Raw genomic sequence first — 21,951 nt, forward strand, 5'->3', positions numbered from 1 at the left:
AAAAAAAAATCTCTTCTGTCAGTCTGTAGAAAGTGGGGTTCAGATGCTTAAAAAAAATCCTCCGTTTGGCTTTGTTAGTCAAATTCAAGTGAGTGCAGGAAAGCAGGTCATTGTCGTTTGCTTAAATCAAACAAATGAAGCAACAATGTGAGCCGGGATGCTATTTGCATACGTGTGGCTCTTCTTTAGCTGGAATCACCTTAGCGAGTACGAGTCTCTGCATCGCTTTCATGAACGAGAGCGAGCTTATGTTCAGGGAGAAAGGCAGAGTGGCGGTGGGAGGGAGGGAGAGGGAGGGGCGGGTGTGGTGAGAGTGTGCAGCGTCTGTTGAGCTCACGGTGGTGTGATACGGAAGCCTGGCAGGCTCAAAGCCCGACCATAGCTTCTCGCTGCCCTCCTCTTGCTTGCCTCAGCGTAATCTGTGCCAGTGGGAAGGTAATCGGCAGTTTGCAGGGGGGGTCATGTAATATCTGTGTGATGCCCTCTGGCACAGAACACGGGTCTTCAGATGCACACCTGCACACACCTGCACATTCTACCTTGAACATCTTTGTAAGTCTTATTTTACTATTTTTCATACTTTTTTCTGCATTCAATCCTGTAGTCTATTTATATTCTATTAGAAATTATAGTACATTTTTCTAGATGTGCGATTGTCTGTCAAGGGTAAAGAAGATTTAAATACACAAACATAAACCAGAGGAATCAAATAAAAAAGGGACTTAAAAACTTATGTTTTCAAGTTTTTTGTGTTTAAGGAGGATTCAGAATGACCAAAAAGATGAGAGCTTTCACCCTGTAGAATCAGTTGATGCGAGTCAAAACTGCATAACAGACAGACAGCAGGTCTTCTTTAGATGAATAATATATAGACGAGTGCAGTCGGGAGGTTACTGCTGGTCATCTGCCTTTGTGCTAATAGGCTGTAATCTCCCACGCTGGACTCTAATCATTGGTGACGGACGTCGTATGGGCCGATGGGGCGGGACTTAGGGACGAAAGGTTGAGTTCCTTCCACCTTGAGCCTCAGAGGACACTGGAGGTGCGTCTGCCTCTATTCATAAGGCTTCTTCCTGAAACAAGAAGAAAAAGAAACATCATTTAGAAAAAAAAAGATGTGAACAAGCTTTGCTGCATTTGTTTGGTAAATTTACTTAAGAATTTCTCAAGAGCTCAATTGAAATCTTCATGAGTTTTACCATCATGTCACCACATCTGAAACGTATTTCAGAAATATTGATACTCAAGCTTACAGTGACATTTCATTTTATGAGATCGTTCGTAGACCTGGATGCTCATTAGGGTCCGTAAATGTCATACTCTCTTGTGAACGGATCTGCGTCCCAGCTGAAACACTAAACCTGGCTCTGATAAAGGCCCGCCCCCCCGCGGAGGTACAACCGCCAACATGTATGGAACGCTCGACTGTTTATTTAGACTAATGCAGCTGTTCATACACTGTATGTGCTCTCATTGTTTGGCAAGAGATATAGCAGAGTTAGATTTGATGCTGCACATCTGCCAGCACTCCGTTTACCAAAGGTCACTGCAAGTAATTCTTTTAACTTTATTACTTTGGGGCTGTTTGCTAATTTAATTCAGCTAATATTGAATTGGAGTCTTGATATTTATTCTGCTGTTTCTCTTACTGCAAAACTTGTACAAGACAAACTTTCATCAAACTAACTTTAAATCCAGTCGTTACTATGCAACTAATTCTTTTGAAAAACCTTTAACTAGAAAAGTTTCAGTCCCATAAATTCTCCTCATCAACCTTAAACCTGCAGGATGTGCTGTTGATTTTCAAGAACAAAGGACGGATTTAAAGACCCACTACAATCATTTTTTAGCTATTTTTAAAGCGTTCCAAGTGATCTTTGAATTATGATTTTGCCATTTTTAGTCCAAATTAAAAAAAAAAACAATTATTTTCTGCACAGCAGCAGGATTTCATTAGAAAATCATTACTGAGTTTGTGTGGAGCAACTCTACCTTTAATTACCCATCATCTCTTTCTTTACGTGCCCTCCCGCTAGCTTACAGCCCCTTACGCCTCAATCCTAACATTACCGGTGCAACAAAAATGGTGGAGCTATCCAGCAGTACAGCTTTGAGCCATATGCAAGCTCGAATGAGCAAAATGAGGACGTACGTGGATCTATTCGTCTGCAAGTGGAGTATTGGAAATGGAGCGAAGCAGGAAGCTTGAGCCCTGCTGAATGAAGCTTCTACATCACAACTACGCTCTTTTTTTTAAACCTGATTCCTAAAAAAATGATTAAAGAAATACCCAAGCATTGATTTTTTATGCAAAATTCTGATAAGTAAATTGCTACCAGAACATGCTAAAAATACCAATTATTTTCATTGGAGTTGGTCTTCAACTATGATGTAATTTGTACTTCAAGGTACTAACTCCTGAAAAGGCACAGAAAGCATTTTAGTGAGGAGTTTTCTTTTAGCAGCAAAAAAATTTGAGTTTTGAAACAAATGTTATGGTTTAAATGAGTTTTTTTTAATAAAATTGTCTTAAACAACTAAAAAATACGCAATAATAGAATGGTTTAAAAACGTGTAAACGCTGTTGAATGTGTAGGAAAACTTTCTAAAATGTTTTTTGCACAATGACTGAAGAGTGGAGAAAAAAAAACCTGTCTTTTTTTTGCTACACATTGACAATTAAATAGACTTTAGCAAAAATGTTTTACGTCTTTTATTGTGTTGTTTAAACGAGTTCTGATGTGTTTGAGTAGTTATCTAGCTGACTTAAACACACAAAAATAGTTTAATTATTTAAATATTAATTTTTTATGATTTAAGATAGTTTTGTTTAAAGATTTTAATAGAAAAATGGTTTATTTCACATAAAATTAAAGCAAGAGTAATGTATAAACAAGACAGACATCAACAGAGGTTTATATCAATACAAAAACATATCAAAACAAAAGATAAATTCGATTGTAAAGTACTCATATGTTCACCAAATAATCAATACAATTATTACTCTTATTTGCAAATAAAAAATGTTTGTTCTTTTGTATATAGAACATGATATTAAGATTGTCACTAGAAGTTCAACAGATTTCTTGAAAGGGAGGAAGCGAACTTATATAAATCCACTTCATTATTGCCAAAGTGAATAGTAAATTTACTATTTTTAATGAACTTTTAATAATGTTTTGTTTATATTTAAGACCAATGGCTTAATTTTTTATTCATCAGCTTGACACCTGAATCCTCACTCTGCACGTTTATGAACTTCCTGTCAATAATGCGTCCAGCATGGCGTTTTGCACCTCACCGACTTTGTATGGCTGCAGTCGTTGAAGAACAGCGCTTTTCAGTCCCGTCACAAGATGAGTGGAAAATTGATAGTGTGCAGGAAGTGACATGAATGTGAGGGAGATGTGAAATTCCACAAATGAATAAACGGAGAGGTCTTTGAGTTCTCCTGCTGTTCAAGGTCAGTGTTTTTGTTGAAGGGCCGGCGGCCTGCCTGCATGCTGTTCTTTTTTTCCCTTCTCCAGCTGAAACAACAGTCTTTTCCGATTGCAGAGGGAGTGTGCTTATGTGCAGACGTCCCTGTTTAGCTGCGTGTGCATCCGTGGGGTTGGATTGGATTGTGGTCACTGCAGGGCAGAGCACTGAAGACCAAGCAGAGCTGCAGAGTTGTCCAAAGATATGTCCATAATAGATTATAATCACTTCACTTAAACAGGGAAATCCTTTCAAATCACTCCTCAAATACTTTGTCAGAAAGTGGAATCAGTCTAAAAAACGTTGGGAGTAAAAGTGACCTCCAGGAAGACTTTGAACCCCATCCTCATTTCTGACATTGACTTTAGGATCACTTATTATCAACCAAGTTAGACCAGAATAAGACAAACAATTCCTCTTTCAACTCGCAAGGCTTTTGTGTCATGACATCAAAAATGATAATAATTAAAAAAAACTTACCAGGTCATCCAAGAAGCTTAAAATCCAAATTAATGCAGGGCTGCCTTGGATAAACAGACATAAAAATCATAAAGCACTGTTTTGTAAAATTAAGCCAAAATGAACTAAGTAGTGGTTGAACCGTGCATCAAAACATTTTCAGTAATTTTTGCTTTCACTAAGAAGCTTTTTGTTACTTTATAATAGAATCTTCAGATACATTTTTGCCAATTTTTCTCTGGTGTTCCTTTGAGTTTAAAGTTTTCCAATCTGTTAAACATTAGATCTTTAACTTGAGACATTTTTCTTTTCCTACCTCAACTTTGGACGTTGTATGTGTTGAGCTACAGACACACTGGGCATGTGACATGCGTTCAAGAACATGCTTAGTGTTCACACTGGACAAGCAGGGAGGGGCTTCTTCTTTTTCTACTATTTACAAGCGTATGTCAATTTTCAGAGTTTTGAACGTGAAAGCCCGAAACACACATTTACATGTTTGCATAGACTTTTCATTGAAAGTAGTCACTGGAATGCGATTTGCCAAGATCTGTGTGAATGTAGTGTCAGGATTTTGGTTTAAACTTCGATATTTTGGCCATGGTTCTGTATCAGTGATTTGTTTCAATGATTTGTTTATAACAAAACAACAGAAAAATAAAAATATTTTTAAATTTGCTGGAAAACTTCGTAGTTAGCTTTTGCTAAGCCTGGTGTAGTATAATAAATTAAATATATCAAATAAAGAAAGACAGTTTTTATGTAAACATGAAAAAGTGGTAATGCAACGATTCACTTTCCCCATGATGATTTTCAATGATGTAATACATACGGCTCAGTTGTGGCCTCCCTGGTATCTGTAGTATGCAGAGGAGCCCAGACTAAAAGATTATCAAAGCAGGGAGCCACTAAAGGTTGGCGCAGCCACACCTGAACAGCTAGTGTGGTTTGCTTGTATGATGTGGTGAGTTTGGCCTCTTGTCTCCTGAGAATCACAGTTTCACCGAGCGTGAGTGCTACCAGAGATCTTGTGGTTTGTTCAGAAGAATGGTGAAGAAGAGTGAGATCTCTTCTTCTTGGAAAGACGTGTGTCTTTGAAACTAGCCAGGGTACTTACAGTATATCCATCAGGAATAACAACTTTTTAACTAACTTTTCTGAATGAGTTTTAGGTCCAACGTTTCACTTTGTCAGAAATTTATTTCAGTCCATCTTAGCTCAACTTTCCTTTTTTTATTTATAATTTTTTAAAAGTTATCTGGAATTTTTAAATCTACAATTGAAGTCTTTTTTTTTTGCTTTGAGAAAAGCATGGCCTTGTCTTAAGAAGAGTAAATGAATACTGTCCTGCATATATTTATATGACTTAAACTTTGTTTTGGAATAACACATTTTTTATATTTTGATACTGAAAACTTCAGTACTAAAGGGAACTTTGTTACTTGTGCATTTTTTTCTAGTTTGTTTTATTAGAACAACATTTTTTTCTTACTTTGTAAAAAATATACCAAACATATTAGAGTTATCACTCCTGCTGCTGTTTCAGGACAGCAAAATATTACGTAAAATGTTCAGTTGTGCAAACTTTGTTTAAGAGCAAAGTTGCTTGAAATGATTAAATAAAAAAAGAAAAAACTCTGGCTTGTGGTTTTGATTCCCAGCATCAGCTCCAAATGCCAAATCCTTTTTTTTCTTGGAAAGCTTGTCATTCCCACAATGACACAAACTCCTATTTAGTTTATTTTGCAGATTTCCCTTCATATAACATGTGAAAGTTCTGCTGTAATTGCTAACATCCATCTTAAGGAAGTTATTCATTGGAAAACTGTTAATGTTTACTTGAAATGCCTAAAATACTTCTGGTTTAGCTGAAGTTTGTCGCACTCCACTGTCTGTGTTCAGACTGAGTGGTTTTATTTTATTTAAAATGACTGTAAGGAGCCATTTTTGTCCTATTGATATGCTAATAGTGTTTTTTTTTCCAATTTTGAAAAAATATAGAATTACAATCAAATTTCATACTGGAATTATAATAAGAAAATTCTGATAATTGCAATGTAAAAAAATTAAAATAATCATTTTAAACTATCGGTAACACAAAGTAATGTTTAACAGTAACTTTGATTAAAATAATTTCAAAAGTGATCACAAAGCCCTTCTAAAGATACATTAACACAGATATAGTTATTGCAGTAACTGCATCACACCCTGTTTCATCCCCTCCTTCGTTTTCTCCCGATTGAGATGGATTATGTGTGTTGGTGTGTGCTTGTGCAACAACATGTTTTAATAACCCAGCTGTGCACGCCTTCATTGCAGCTCCGTGCACAGCAGTGTCAGTGGGTTATGCAGTCTGTCTATATTTAGAACTGGTCAAGTGCTTTTGTTTTTTTTTTCCTGGTTCTGCCTCTGTTTTCTATTTTCAAACCGGCACAAACATGGCTTCCTGCAGCCAAAACGCATCACAGCACGACACAATCATGGCACAAGTATGAGCGACGCTTGGGTTTCTGTTTTACATTTATGTCCACATGATGCATAAACTTAAAAATATATATATGAATTTGAAGGCTAAAAAGTGAGGATTTGTTTACTCTTCCAGATGAATTGAAAAAATTAAACACTAAAAGTGTCAATCATCAGCTTTTAGAATGTCTTATAATGCTTTTTATAATGAAAAAATAATAGATTAATAAATTAAAATTGCGTTTTTAACATATTCTTATGGCATTTTCCTCATGATGTTCCAAATCAATTTTTTCGACTTAAAAATATAATGTCACTTTTATTCACTATTCCTGGTACTTCAAATGTAAAGCGTATTGAAAAACTATCTTTTCTTGATTTTTTTTTTTTTTTCTTGAAGATCTCGATCTATAATGGATTTCTGCGGGTATTTCAGATGGAACCTGCATGGTTCTTTGTCTCTGTATTGACTTACTGCCATCATGGCTCTTTCAGTACCAATGCTGGTACCAACAAAAGTTTCTTGAAACCCTCATTTACACTTTCAATATTTAGTTCCTTGCACTAGTGAAGCTCTTAATTCCCCATTGCTGTTTCTGTAACTGCAGAGATGTAAAAAAAAAAAAAAAAAAAGGAAAAATACACAAAAAAGAGGAAACATCTGAGTAGCAGCACAGCTGAAAGTAGCATGGGAATCCTGCGGTTTGGAAGATGCAGTACTGTTTTCAGACTTCTCACCGGGATCCTGAGGTTTACTCGGTCGCGATTGATGGTTTCTATCTTGACAGAAACTTGTCAGTGAGCGGATTCAGGTAAGAAGCGTTTGGGGAAAGTGGTGCGTGGGACTTCACCAATGGTGTCGTGTAGTTGTGCAGCTGTAGATGTGGAGTGTTGTGTCAGCGTGGTGTCAGGTGTCAGCGCTGTCTTACAAATAAAAGATCAGGTGATGTGGGTGAGCGTAGTCAGTCTGGATCAGTTTGATTCAATAAAATGCAAATACATTTACATGACACTCAGAGTACAGAGCTATACAGAGCTTTGCAGCGTGGAGTTTAAAGCTGAGGTTGGAGCGCATTAACTGGTTATGCTGCATTGGACAGTGATGAGTTGGAGCAGGAGTGTCTTCACGACAAATTAAAATGCTTTCATTTGTTAGAGTCATGTTTTCAGGAATGTGAAGAGCACAAACACTTTAAAAAGGACTTTGATTGTAAATAAAAATATAAATTATGTTTCAAACATTAAAACTGGTCACTAAATGTCTAATAGAGACGATTCTCCAATTTTCCAAGTTAAAATTCTTTAAAACCAACTCCAAAGAAAATTGTTTGTATTGGTTTTAGCGTGTTCCCGTGACATTTTTTTTTAATGATGGAGGTAAAATATAAAGAAAATTAAGCTTAAAATTGCATTTTTTGTGTATTTATTTAAATTGGTGTGAATCATGAGGGAAAAAAATGCAGTTTGTGGCGTAAAATTGACAATCGGCGGGCCACGAGCTTCGTCCTTCGCTCCATCTTGATGCATTCACTTGTAGACAAATAGATCCATGCATGTCTTCAGTTTCCTCATCTGAACTGGAATCTGGATCAAAACTGTACGGCTGGATAGCTCCAATATTGCTCGCCATTTTTGTTGCACCGGTAATGTTAGAATTGGGGTGTGACATAGTTTCCTCTGCAGAAACTATGTCCTAGAAAACAATACAGGTTTTTTGATTTGAGCTAAAACCTGGACTGGGAACACTTTTACATTAGATCAAAAGATGACCGTAGTGGGACTTAAACTGTTTGTATGGAGATAAAATAGTATAATTTGTGTGTGCGTATTTCTTGATTTGTAACTTGTGTCTATATTTTTTTGTAACTTTGGATTTTTTTTGTGCATAAATCTTGATTTGTAACTCATACAATACATTTTGTACGTAACTGTGTGCACTTGCAATTGTGTATTCACGTGTACAAAAATGCCAAAATGCAATTTACACGTGCACAACTTTAAATTACAGCAGCTTAAAACTAACTACACGTACAGATCTTTAAAAAGTATGCAGCAATCACCTGGTACAGACACACAAAACCACATTTACACACAAATCTGATGTCATCACGTCAATCATGTCTCCAAGATTCTTGTGTAAATGATGCATTGAAATGGTGCTAGAATGCATCAAATTTTTTTTATCAGCTGCTTTGAACTTAGTTTGTGAATAATATCTGGTAAAAGATTGACACTTTTTTTTAAACGATAATTATTTTAAGAAAAGTCTAAATCTGCTTTTTTAAAACAAAAAAGTTTCTCCATTCTCATGGCTCCCATGCGGCTGTGCTTTCCCTGCCAGCGCCTTCGCCACTGAGCGCTGACCCCCATCCACAGCGACCAGGCAGGGCCAGGTTCTTCTCCACATCCAGAGAGCGGAGCGGGACTAAAGGCTGATCGACCCACTACGCTCTCTGGGTGTCAAGGGTTAGAGTTAGGATTAGTTATAGATATATAGGCAGATAAAAGTTATAAATCGAGAGTTAAGCACAAACAGATCAAATGATACTATATTCACTCCATAATCTTGACTCTAAGCAACATATTTGACTCATAGTTTATTATTCCTCACCTGCTTTTACATCAGTGTCACCAAAAGTGAATAATTACAAACTCTTGGCATTAAAGTTCCACTTTCTGTCTATTTTTTAAGTCACAATAAAATATTTTTTTTCCAGCTGCATCAAAATAAATAATCAGAAATACAAATTTGAGTTTAATTTTCTTTATTAATGGTCTCCATCATCTGAAAAGAGGTCACAATAACATGTTAAAAACACAAATTTTCATTGGAACAGGTCTTTAAGTTTAGAGTTTTTGTGACTCATAGTTTTGGCTGAACTGTGGTGCAGTGAAAAAAAGAATAGAAAGTAGACTTTCCCCTAAAATAAAAGGTGCATGCCTGCATTCCCGTTGCCTCTGATATTTATAACAGTCTGTCTGTAATGCTGCGTGAGAGAGGAAGTGATCCGGATTGGCCGTGAGCCGTTGCAGTGTTTCAGCGCTGAGCACGTGGCGTGGTCTCTGACTCATTTCCCATGGGAGGGAAGGAAGTCCTCCAGCGAGCTTCCTCTATACTCAAACACATGCTTGCTGTGTCTATGAGTGTGTGTTTTGTCTACTCTGCAGTATCACTCTTTCTCACTGCTGTCATATCTTCACCCAGCTTGTGCAGCTAGAGCGGGAATGTGGCGAGAGATCTTTAACTGTGGCGTACATTCTGACGTGAGAACAGAATCTAGAGGCCTAAAGTGCAGCTTTTACACAACAGAGTCATAAAAAGGTGACAAAGTCTGAGCAGCGAGAGGGTGCAGCTTTGCATGTGCTAAACTTTTTAATAGCCTTTATCTACAGTATAAAGACGCTCTCACATCTGACCGCTTCCTGGTTTTACCAGTGGCATGCTTTCTGCAGAGCAGCTTCTCTGCAGCTGCTTTTATGTGTCAACACACCAATAAAAAAAAAAAAATAAAAAAAAGCTGAACAAATTCTCACAAACTGCTCACTGACTTTTATTCCAACTACAAATCAAGGCTTTAAAAGTAACAAAATGTGTTATTTTAATTTAAAAAAAAATCTCGAATTGGTCCCAAAAGTGTTTTTAAGGAGAGATTTTTAATGGGAAAGATGTTTTTTAGAAACTGTGGTCAATTGCTTATGTTTTCACATCAATAATTTTATGCTTTTGTCTGCAGTCTGCAGTCAGCTGCCAGACTGTGGTTTGTCTGCTTCAATCCTGTTGCTTCTTGCTTTTTTTTTCTCTTTTTCTTCTCATGCTCATTAAGGCTACACAGAACATCCTCTGTGGAAAGTGCACGTGTGGGTTTCATGCAACACCTTAAAAAAACAGATCAGCAAAAAGGAAATTGTCTGCTGCCTCGATAATGTTTGCATTTCAGGTTGAAATGTTGCAAAGTTGCAGAGCATTTGTATCTTTAGACTTAAATTAAAGGATTAATGGTTGGTTTATTATTGTCATTGTGAAAGTTTTAATTATTTGGCTTTCATTTTTTTGGCAGAAGACATAACAAGCCATAAATTTATACCAAAAAAGTCAAAATAAAGCTACAAAATTTAAATTTTTTGTTTCCTCTTAAACTCATACTTCCTGTTGCAGCTGGGTGTTAATCTTTTGGAAAAGTGTGTCATTGAGCGGCCGTTGTCTGTCCTGCAGAGCTGAGTTCCACCCTGATGGAGAAGATGCAGGCCCAGGAGATGATGAGTGGCCTGAGGATACCAGAGATGGAGGAGCTGGGACACTTCTTCCGCTCTCTGCCCACCTCCACACTGGTTGGCATCGGGGCTTTAACCGCCGTGCTGACATACTGGCTCGCCACCAGACCGCGCCCCATCAAGCCTCCCTGCAGCCTGCTGCACCAATCTGAAGAAGTGCCGGTATGACCGCTTTTCCGTTTGGTTGTGTCAATAAACACTTTATGCAGACACAGAGCAGCAGGTGCAAGTTTGTCATTACTTTATGTCTCATCCAAGTGGATGATTTGTAAAGCCAAAAGAGTTAGAGTCAAGCTAAAGTGCACGAGTTTGCATGTTTTTAAAGATCAAAACTGATATAAAAAAAAAAAAAAATTTTTTTTTTTTTTTTTTTAGTGTGTTATTGTGTCATTTTTCTGATAATGGAAGATATATGTAAAGAAAATTAAGCATTTCTTTTATTCATATACAACAAAAAAGATTTTAAACGCGTATTTGTGACATAGAAAAGATCCATGAATGTCTTCATCTTCCTCGTCTGAGCTCATCTGGCTACTGCTGGATAGCTCCAATATTGCTCGCCATATTCGTTGCACCGGTTTGAGGGTCTGTAAGCTAGTGGGAGAGAGTATAAACAGAACACCAAAACTCCCACCAGCAACTCAGAGACAAATTCCTAATGATCTACAGCCGCTCTGCAGAAACTATGTCCTAGGACCATTTTTAAAATTTTGGCCAAAATGAAAAGAATCAATGAAAAGACTAATGGGAACGCTTTTACAACAGATCAAAAGGCGATCGGAGTCGGATTTAAACGCCAAAAGAACTGATTTCTAATATATCAGTTAAATGTTAAAACTGGCCGTTCCTATAAAAACAAAAATACTGTAAATATTTTCAGCTTCTGTGAAATACTGTACTTTATTTTTGAATGAGGTATTGTTGAATTTCCCTTGAATTCATCTACTTTCATGACAATGTGCCTCCTCTTCATCACCCCCTTCCCAACAAAACCAACAGCCCTTTCATCTTTCACATACCCGTCACACATCTACACTCTTACCATTTTAAACCCAGTTAAGTATACCTCAAGTATACGATATATATGGTATATAGAAAAGTATATTTCCCCAAGTGTACCAAGTACAGTCAAAAAGTATTCTGGCAGTTTAGTATCAAGTATACTTCTAAATTGGCCCACTTTTAGCTTATAAATAAAGTAACCTTTCTGATAAACTTTAGGTTTACTCTAAGTTAAGTAACCATTCTCATATCCTTAGTTTACTGACAATAAACTTCAAGTTTACTTTAAGTATATGAAAATACACTGACATAAATCTAATGAAGCTTTTAGAGTTTGCTTTTAATTTACAAGTAATAAAAATTCATTTTTAATATACTGGAAATATCCAAAGAATACTGTACATATATTCTACTTTTAATGCTGTATAAGAAAATGTTTTAAGGACAGTGACAAATGTAGGTTAAATCAATTTAGACTTGTAATGTATTTCTAAGTGTAATCGAAGTATGCTTAACATGAACTTGTAAAGTTTAACTCTAATAAGTACCAAAAAAAGTAAACTATCTTAATTTTAGTATTGGAAAAGTATACTTAAAACAAACTTGTTTTATGTAAGGGAAGACAGTCTGACTGTGTGACAGTCTCACAATTTCAAAATTTACTTAAAATCCCACTCCCACAATATTTTTTGCTATTCTAAGATTATTTCCAGTGGCCTTTTTAAGTTGATTATGCAGTTTTTTACTCTTTTACTCTTTTTCCACATTACATGATTTTTAACAGCTCATTAAAGGAGGTTGAAAACATAAACACACTTTCATCACTTAAAATTCCTACATTTTCTAAGTTCAAAAACGTTTGGGGGACTAATTTATACTTATTACTAATCATAAGTTAAATTCTTAAGAGGCATTAAGTGGACTAGTTAGTGCTGTACAATATGAGCATTTCTAATCCAATTTATGTTTAAGCCTAATATTTATTTATTGTCACAATCTCCCAAAAATTACAAGCGCATTTTGAGAAAATCTTGAAAGAAAAGACATAAAATCCCATTTCCTTTCACTGTCATTGGCGTTAATTTAGTGTCTTCTTGATTCTCTTTTTGTCAGCATGAAGATGGAGGTCGCAGATCCATGATGGGAGATCCCTCCAAGTTGCTGACTCATTACCATGACGATGCCAGGACCATGTACGAGGTCTTCCAGAGAGGCCTGCACATATCAGGTGAGCAGAATCTGATACCTGAAGCCTCTTTCCTTTGCTTTTTTTCAACGATGCATTCATTTTTTACAATAAAGAAGTGCTTTTACTGTCTATTTTTAAACCCAGTTAAATATATATCTATGTGAGAGGTGAACTAAATAATTAACTTAAGATGAACATGATATTTTAAAGTAGATAAAAAAGTTTCTGTTTTGCACTTTTATAAAAAGGTTAAAAAAATATATTAGATTTAATAAAATCAGATAAACCTTTATTCCTCCTACATTGTTGAAATATCCATGTTAAAGCAGCCGACTAAACACAAAAATCACTATATTTAATAATTTTAATGTGATCAAAGTATGTAATGGATTCAAAAATCTCTATTTTATTATGAGATACAATTAATTTCTTCTTACATTTATGTAATTTCTTTCTTTATTTTTGTTTTTTAATCAATTCATTTAAATATTTCTATAATGAGTTTGATTTTATATGTGGGATTTTGATGTATTGTCTACAATCAATGCTTGAAATAAACCAATAAATCAAATTCAATAAAACAAGTCAAATATAATAGGGTGCAAAGACATAATATATAGGGTGCAAAGACATAATATACACGTATCTTTATCTTATCTTATCTTATCTTATAATTTCAAAACTAGAAATGAAAAATGTCGATTTTACTGTATGATAGAGTTGTACATACATTCTCACTTCAACATTCTCTGTTTGTTTCTCCTTGCAAGTAAAATCTCTCCTGTCAAAAAAAAACAAAAAAAAAACGTGAACTTATTCATATTTAAATTGTTCATATATATACATATATATATATATGTGTGTATATGTATATATCATACCATTAAAGCCCATTGGGTTACCATGTTTCCTGTTTTTAACTAAACTTCTCAATTTTTTTGTATTTTTTATTAGAATCCATGAGAAAAACAAACATTTCAGTTTAAATTTGTATATTTGTAACACATAAACACACATATGTGGATATAAATTGGAGTCAGATGTATTGGTGTACCCCACTGAAGGATAGTCATATAGACAGATGTTCCACTATTCTCAGGGAGTCGATTTTTTCCAGCAGCTCACATGAAAATCTGTTAAACAAACCTTTTCGTCTCTGTCACAGCAACTATAGGGACTCCCTAGATCATGTGATCTTTTTTGTCACACCTGACATTCAAATGTTAGACAAATGTTTGCTTACACTGTAATGCCTTCTATAAGTTAAAATTCAGTTTTTTGGCATTTTTAACATGTTTTTGTGGCATTTTTCTGATGATGGAGGACATATATTAAGAAAATTAAGCCTAAAATCGCAGCTCTGAGTAATTCTTTATTCAAATGATGTGAATCAGGAGTAGATAAAAATGCTGTTTAAAAAAGAGGTCTAACTTAGAGGTGAATTTCTAATGAACAATTGCTGCTCTGCAGAAACTATGTCCTAGAAAATGACAAGTTATTTATTCAAAAGATGATTGGAGTGGGACTTTGAACAAAGACGTTTTTTTAGTTCAAAAATATATAAACATTTGTTGGAAATATTGCGATAGTTATTGAATTGAATCCTCTGTTTAGCTGTTTCTATCCTGATCTGTTGAAAACCTCATAATGTTTAAGCTTTAAAGCCAAATAATGCTTAATTCTAAGTCAGAGGTCTGAAACCTGCGGCTCTTTTATCTCTCCATGGTGGCTCTCTGGCTGAAGAAAAATAAAATTCTAGTAATTTTTAAAAGTTTTTTTATTTTTTTAATTTAGTTTAATAAGGAATTTTAGGCTATTTTTGAGTTTCGCTAGTAATTAAGCAACAAGTTAGCTTTCTCTTTTGGCCTGATTTGGCTCCTACTGAATTTTTTTTGGCTAATTTGGAGTTTAGCTAAAAATTTAGCAATAAGCTAAAGTTATGGGTAATTTGTTGTCCGCTGACATTTTTTAGGCTAATTTAGAGTTTAGCTTCTATTTTAGGAACAGGCTAAATTTTTTGATTAATTTAGTTTACTGATGAATTTTAGTCTTTTTTGGAATTTAGCTAGTAATTAAGCAATGAGCTAGCTTTTTGACCAATGTGGCATCTACTAAGGTAAAACGTAAAAATGAAGAAAAAAAATCACATTTTGAGAGATGCTAGTTTCTTTTTTATATTTTTGCTTTTGATCATTCCAAAAAATAGAAATAATTCATATTTATTTATTGTTTTATATGGTAATGAATTATCCAAATGTCCTAAAGGCTAAAGTAAATCTATGTGGCTCCTTCTCGGTTTTGATCAGTAGAAAACTAGTCCAAATGACTCTTTTACTGTTAGAGTTTGCCATCCCCTGTTCTAAGTATTAAAACTCAACATTTGACAGCAGTTTCTTTCTTTTTTTTTCTGTATTCCACAGGTGATGGACCCTGCTTAGGCTCCCGACAACCCAACCAGCCCTACAAATGGATGTCATACAAAGAGGTTAGAGCCACACATGAAATGATTCTATCTACTTCTGTCAACAGCCAGTGTTATCTTGTAAAAAAAATAAAGTAATAATAGTAACATTTGAAAAAAACACACTTGATAGTACTGAAAAGTAGGAAAAAACATACATGTCTGACAAAATACTGCCATGAATTATGTTCTTATGCCTACGTTCTGTAAAAACTGCAGCTTTTTTCACATATAATAATTATGCACACCCTGACTGCACTTCACTATAAAGGTGCAAAGAAAACAGCTTGAAGTCTAAAAGCGTAAAATTAAAATATGAAGGAGGTAAATCTTCAATGAAAGGTCAAAACTAACAGTTATTTTTTCACATTTTATTAATTTCTACAAACATTTTTAAAGTTTTTCCATTAATATAAATGTAAGATTGTCATGGTTCATTATTGAGTAATACAAGTTTTCCTTTTACGGGATCAAATGCGCCTCCTTCAACTTAAAACTGTGTACGTGATATCTTTTACCCATCAACCGTAAAGCAGACTTAAGGATTCACTACTGGAAAAACATGTGGGATGATGGGAGTGTGACTGTACCTGGTCGGAAATTTGCCTGCATACTGAATTGCAGGGCGCCAGGTTGACGATTACGCCACACTCTGTGTATCATCATGCGCTATTTTTAAGGAAAAAAGGAGTGTCTGTGAGGAAAGGGCGGGTTTTCCTCGACAGTTCCCAAGGCAGACGGGCAAATCCGGGCCTGTTGGCTGTCACATGAAGACGGTAATGCAGTCATGGAGCCATTGCAGATGGATGGAAAATAAAACGTAGCGCTTCCGCTAAAAAGTGGAAACTGTGTTGCAGCTCCTCTGACTCACTGTCTTTGATGTCTCTTTCACAATTGTGGTCATTGCTGCCATACTGACCTTTCTTGTAATAGTGGGATTCTCTGTGAATTTCAGCAGAGAGGAAAAGTCTTCTAAAATAGAGATCAACTATATGAAACATTCTGTGGGGTTTTTTAATGTATTTTTCTTAAATGTGTCTGGATTTGATGGAAATGCTCATGTTTACCTCACAGGTGACGGCCCGGGCGGAGCACCTAGGTTCGGGCCTTTTGCACCAAGGCTGCCTGCCCAATCCCAATCAATTCATTGGAGTGTTTGCTCAGAACAGACCTGAGGTGACCACTTTCCCTCCTCTGTCCTCATGTATCCATTTCTTCTCTTATGAGTGGGTAAAGCTGTGAAATTCCAAACTTGAGTTGGCTCTGTGTTTATTTCAGTGGATTATCTCCGAGCTGGCGTGCTACACTTACTCAATGGTAGTGGTGCCCCTGTATGACACACTTGGCGCCGACGCGATAAGGTTCATCATCAACACCGGTAAGAGCACAGACACGGAGAAAACACTCATTCCAGGGCAAAAGTCCCTTTTGAACTCATCAGGCTTCCACTTTTCATGAAAGATTCAACAGTAAACGGCTTTTACTTCAGCAAATATAGTCCTAGTGCAGGATTTTGGAGCCACTTCAACTGCTGCAAGCATTTAAAGCTGCCCTAACAGGTCACTGAAACAAAGCCGGTGACATCCTGGATTTAAGTGTATTTAAAACCATTTAATTGAATCAGTTTGTTTGTAAACTCAAGGCAGCTTAATGTGCTTAAAAAAAGAAATGAACGACTCAAATAATTATAAATTAGTCAAGATGTTAAAAAGCCTCTTTTTTATAAAAACAATAAAAAAATGTTAGACAGACAAAACCTCTGCAACACCAAAAGCCTCTAAACTCTAACTCCTTTTGTTTTGTCCCTTTTTTTATTCCTTATTTTGATGTCACTCACACAAGGAACTGTGCGCACTTGTGTGCTTGTTTCATTTCAGCCGACATCTCCACAGTCATCTGTGACAAAATCGAGAAAGCTCAGGTGCTTCTGGACAACGTGGAGCGGAAAGAGACCCCGGGCCTGCGAAGAATCATCCTGATGGACGCGTTTGACCCTGCCCAGGTGGAGAAAAGCAAGGACTGCGGCGTCCATGTACAGGCCATGCAGGAAGTGGAGGTACGGCATGGAGAATGGTCATGTTTGAATTGTTTTAGTGTTCCCAGTAGTCTTTTAATTATGGTTATGTCATTATTAGCCAAAAACTTGTATTGTTTTCTAGGACATAGTTTCTGCAGAGCAACCGTAGGTTATTAGAAATCTCAGTTGTGGACAGGATCCCTTGGTACTGGTCTGCGTCCCAGAGGTTGGGGACCCCTGATCTGTGGCCCCGTACCAATTGGCCCTCCTCATCACTTTTTAACATTTTGGGTGTCCCCGAGCTGGTGTTTTTTTTTTTTTTAAGTGCCGGCTGTACCCTAAAAATTAGGGGTCCCACTGCGGAACCAGTACCGGGTTAGAGTTAGGGTACCGGAAAGGTGGATATCCCGAAGGTTGGGAACCCCTGATTTGCCGTTTGAATCTTCTTCCCTGTGTGTGGCCCGGTACCAAGCAGCCCTCGGACCGGTCCCGGTTTGCTGCCAGGAGGTTAGGGACCCCTGATTTAATTGAAACAGCCAGCACGCCAAAAAAAAACGATAATTGGGGACACCCAAAACATGAAAAAGTGGCGTGGAAGGCGCCCTAACTATATGTCTATAAATGACGAGTTGAGAGTGAAAACAACAGTTTTCTGCTAAAAGGAAATCAGATAATAGTCAAAATTGTATTAATCTTTAACTTTAATAGCGACATCTCTTACATTTTTGCCCTTTTTATGTATTTGATGCTTTTATTTTTTAGTAAATTTGCTCTTTAATGGTTCAACTTACCTGTTGACAATAACATCTTTTTAACTTAAAATACCTCAGAAAACAAAAGTCGATTTGATTTCTCCACGATTACATCGGTGAGCTGCAAAAGCAAAAAACGGTCCATGACTTAACTAAAACTCTGTAACACTGCAAGTGACTCATCTGTAATCTGTTGCAGCTTCAGAGGAAGATGAGGCATTCTTGCTATGACTGGACTATGGGTCGTACCATTAATATTAAGAGCATCATTTCTTTAGAATCTCTTTATCTAAGCTGAATCTTCATGAACACAAACAGATAGTTTAGGTACATACCAGCATACCAGGTGAGGTTTTTTTTTTTTTTTAGTTTATCTGATCATTTGCAGCATGCAGACATGTGCAGCTTTTCCCAGAAACTGTCAAACAAAAATAAACAACCGCTGTCACACATGGACATCATTGATGTTCTGGTTTGAATCTATTCTGTGTTCAAATGTCAGCAGTTTAATCGCAGTTTAGAACAAACACTATATTGAGGCTTTTTGTCTGAGTGGTGAACCGTTACTTGTCTCCTTTTCTGGTTTTATTGAGTTTTCTGGAAGAGTCTTTGATTGTGAACTTTTAAATCGTGTCATTTGAGATTTTAGAAATTAAAGTCATATCTGCAAACGTCTCTTCTCATAAATTTTGAGTTTTTACTTGTAGCTTTCAATCAGTGTGGAATGAAAATTTCTCTGAAATGATGATAACTTCTTGTTTATATCAGATAATATCAAAAAGAAAACTTTCTGACAAAAATTTAAATGACTGGAAATCATACCGGAAAAATTCTAGTGTCATTGTTTTATTGTTTCTTTTGTTCTTTCACAGGCTCTGGGCAGAGAGCACCACAGAAAACCACTAGTAAGTGACTTTACCATTGTTGGAAGATTAATTTTGAAAGAATTAATCCAAAAGGGAATAAAGAGGACTCACTCATTTAATTAGGCTAACGGTTTCTTTTATTTCTCTGGAACTGACATATGTGATAACTGAGGCAGTCTTACTAAATCAAATTACTGGCTGTAATTAGCCCCATTCCTGTGGTACTTATGCATGAACATGATGGATTTTTCTCAAAGTTTTAGCACGATGAAATTTCAGCAGATGTGTTACATTTTCATCCAGGGAATTATCTTGACTATGAAGTAATTTACAGTAAGTCTAATACATTGAATCCTAACCATCTTTTATGAATACCAGGGCAGCTGTTTAATGGAATAATGTTCTAAGAAATCTACAAGAGCTGATCTGAGAGCTGCTCAGAAATGTTACTTAATGTGGTTTATGATTCCGGTGAAGAGAATATGAGTAAATGAAGAATATAGGTAATAAAAAGTGTTTCTATCTTGGTGATTGAAAAACATAAAAAGAAAAATGTAACTGATGCCACTTTTTGCCCACAGCCGCCAGCACCCGACGACCTGTCAATTGTGTGTTTCACCAGCGGAACGACAGGTTTGTTGAACATTTAACCTCTTAAGACCCGAGCTAATATTTGAGTTAACCCTTTACACATTTAGTCACAGGGTCCCAGTACAGTAGAATTAACGAGTGAGGTATTTTAACTTAAAATGTGATGTCTTAAATGGCTAAAGGTCAGTTTTCACGCTATATATTTTGCAATTAACCATAAAATCCAGGACTCCATCAGATTTGGCATCACCTTGATCAGTTAATAACATTATTTTTCACATGATTCGAAAAATATGAGTATTGAGTATTGGGGTCAATTTACAAGCAAAAAGTTTTTTTTTGGTTTTAATTACGACTTTAAATCTTGTAATTTTATGAGAAAAAATAGTAAATGTTAAATTACGAAAATAAAGTTGTATTTATGACTTAAAAAATCATAGGCTAAATTTATGGCTTTTTTCTCATAGACTTAAGAGATTTAAAGTCATAAATATGCGAGAAAAAAAATCGTAATATTACTTTTTATTTTATTTTTTTGGGTGTAGAAATAAAACCAGTCATGAAGAGATTACATATTTAGAAATGATTGCATGAAAAACAAACAATAAAGGAGACAAGAAACAGTGATTTTTTAAAAAAGTGTGTTTGCAAACTTAACTTTAAAAGAAGCTTTATTTTATGTGTGTTAAAATGGCTTTTCTCACTAAAACAAAAGCAGCAATCTGAACTAAATCTAAACAAATCTTGCTTTTTTATTTAAGACAGGGACAGCATATATTAATATAACATTTAAAAATGCAAATATGTAAGTTTAAAGCTTTTTGGGTTAATTTCTACGTTTGTGTGTGTTTATGCACACAGAAGAAAACAATTTAAAGACTAACTCCAATCATTTTTTGATCTATTTTTAAATTGTGGTCTTTTATTTGAGATGATTCTGTTTTTTTAGCCAAAAAAAAGCTGCTGTTTACGAGGACATGGTTACTGTAGAACAGCAGTAGTCCATTCGAAATTTGCCTCAGAGTTACTACAGAGGGACTACGTAACCATTAAACTCTTTCTTCAATTTTTATTTTTTTTTTTTTGCCAACCATTTTAATTAAAAAAACAAACTCAGAAATGCAATTTTAAGCTTATTTTCCTTATATATGCCCTCCATCATGTGAAAAAACCACAAGAACATGTTAAAAACACAAAAACACAGTTATTTTTACCAACCTTTACCTAACACCTTCAGTGTTTTCATTCTGATACCAAGTATTAGAGAAGACTTTTTGGATAGAATTTAGCTGCTAAAGCAACCCATGCCCTGGATATTTTTTCCAGTTTATGTAACCTCCTCTAAACCCGGGTGTGGAGAACAGAGAGATCAAAGTAAGGGATGCTTCCTGGTCTGACTCAGTGGATGTTGATCCCAAGATTAAACCTAAAACTTGCAGCAGGTAGAAATATCTTCAAGGAATGTTTGACTTCTTATTCTTCTTATTCAGCACAGTTGCAGACAAAATATTACAAAATATTCTAAGTGCTTCATGCAGCCTTAGAGGTGTATTGCCTCTTGAAATAATTGGGATTTATTTTGAAACATCTAAACTCACTGTTGTTCTGCTCTAGTCCCTGAATTGTGAGACTTTGTGGTCAGATTAGTTTCTGTGTAGGCATGTCTGCATAGAAAAAAACCCTTAAGTTTTGGAAGTTTGGTATAAATCTTTTTTTTAAATATGAGACTTTCTGCCACTCGGAATTCAAAAATAAGTTTTGTCTCAACTTTAAGTTCTTGTTCTGCAAACTTAACATTTATGAAAAAATATTTCTCTTCTGTTCACACCTGTACTGCATTTCTGTGGTTTAGACCATTTTGGTAGCTCTTTCTAAATGTTGTCTTTGATTAAACTGTTATTTTAAGGAAACCTCCATCAGACTATAGCTCCACTTAGTGCTAACATTCAGTATAACAGCCCCTTTGTGCTTGTTTAGATTTCACCGGCCACATGTTGGTCTACGTGCTTTCAGCTTTTATGACTCAATATTGAAACAATGACCTCTCTATTTGCACATCGATGTCCGTATTTTGCAAACTTTCTGACCTCTTCAGTGCTGAAAATAGATTTTAGACATATTCCTGTTCAGTTCTGCTGACTTTGTGTAAAAATTAATGATATTCATTAGAGGAAGAAAGTTGATCCAAAGGAAAGAAAATTCTTTCCACATTTTTTAAGGGAAAAATGCTTTGGAAAGTACAGAGCCCCCAAAGGAACATTGAAGTAAGAAGTTAAAAAAACAAAAATGTATTGCTAAAAACTGAAGTTAGAAAAAATATGTTTAATAATTGGTGCTAATCAGATAATGACCAGGATTTTTTCTTATTTTAATTTTTAGAAAAAAAAACAGTTTTTAGA

General features: G+C 35.6%; 1 protein-coding gene across 2 annotated transcripts in view; it reads left to right on the top strand.

Annotated features, from left to right (window-relative positions):
* Positions 1-21,951, top strand: part of acsl6 (acyl-CoA synthetase long chain family member 6) — a 44,856-nt gene that overhangs the window by 5,754 nt on the left and 17,151 nt on the right. The window contains exons 1-9 of one of the 2 annotated variants that reach the window (XM_024265744.2): positions 420-552; positions 10,616-10,836; positions 12,790-12,904; positions 15,286-15,350; positions 16,401-16,502; positions 16,605-16,704; positions 17,204-17,382; positions 18,968-19,000; positions 19,543-19,594. In XM_024265744.2, the coding sequence (XP_024121512.1) occupies positions 10,633-10,836; positions 12,790-12,904; positions 15,286-15,350; positions 16,401-16,502; positions 16,605-16,704; positions 17,204-17,382; positions 18,968-19,000; positions 19,543-19,594 (850 nt within the window). In that variant the 5' untranslated portion in view covers positions 420-552; positions 10,616-10,632. Of the gene's footprint in view, positions 1-419; positions 553-10,615; positions 10,837-12,789; positions 12,905-15,285; positions 15,351-16,400; positions 16,503-16,604; positions 16,705-17,203; positions 17,383-18,967; positions 19,001-19,542; positions 19,595-21,951 lie in introns of those variants that run through there. The other variant, XM_024265743.2, reaches the window with a different exon arrangement.

The sequence above is a fragment of the Oryzias melastigma genome, linkage group LG14 (genome assembly GCF_002922805.2).
Source record: "Oryzias melastigma strain HK-1 linkage group LG14, ASM292280v2, whole genome shotgun sequence".
NCBI classification, from domain to species: Eukaryota; Metazoa; Chordata; class Actinopteri; order Beloniformes; family Adrianichthyidae; genus Oryzias; species Oryzias melastigma.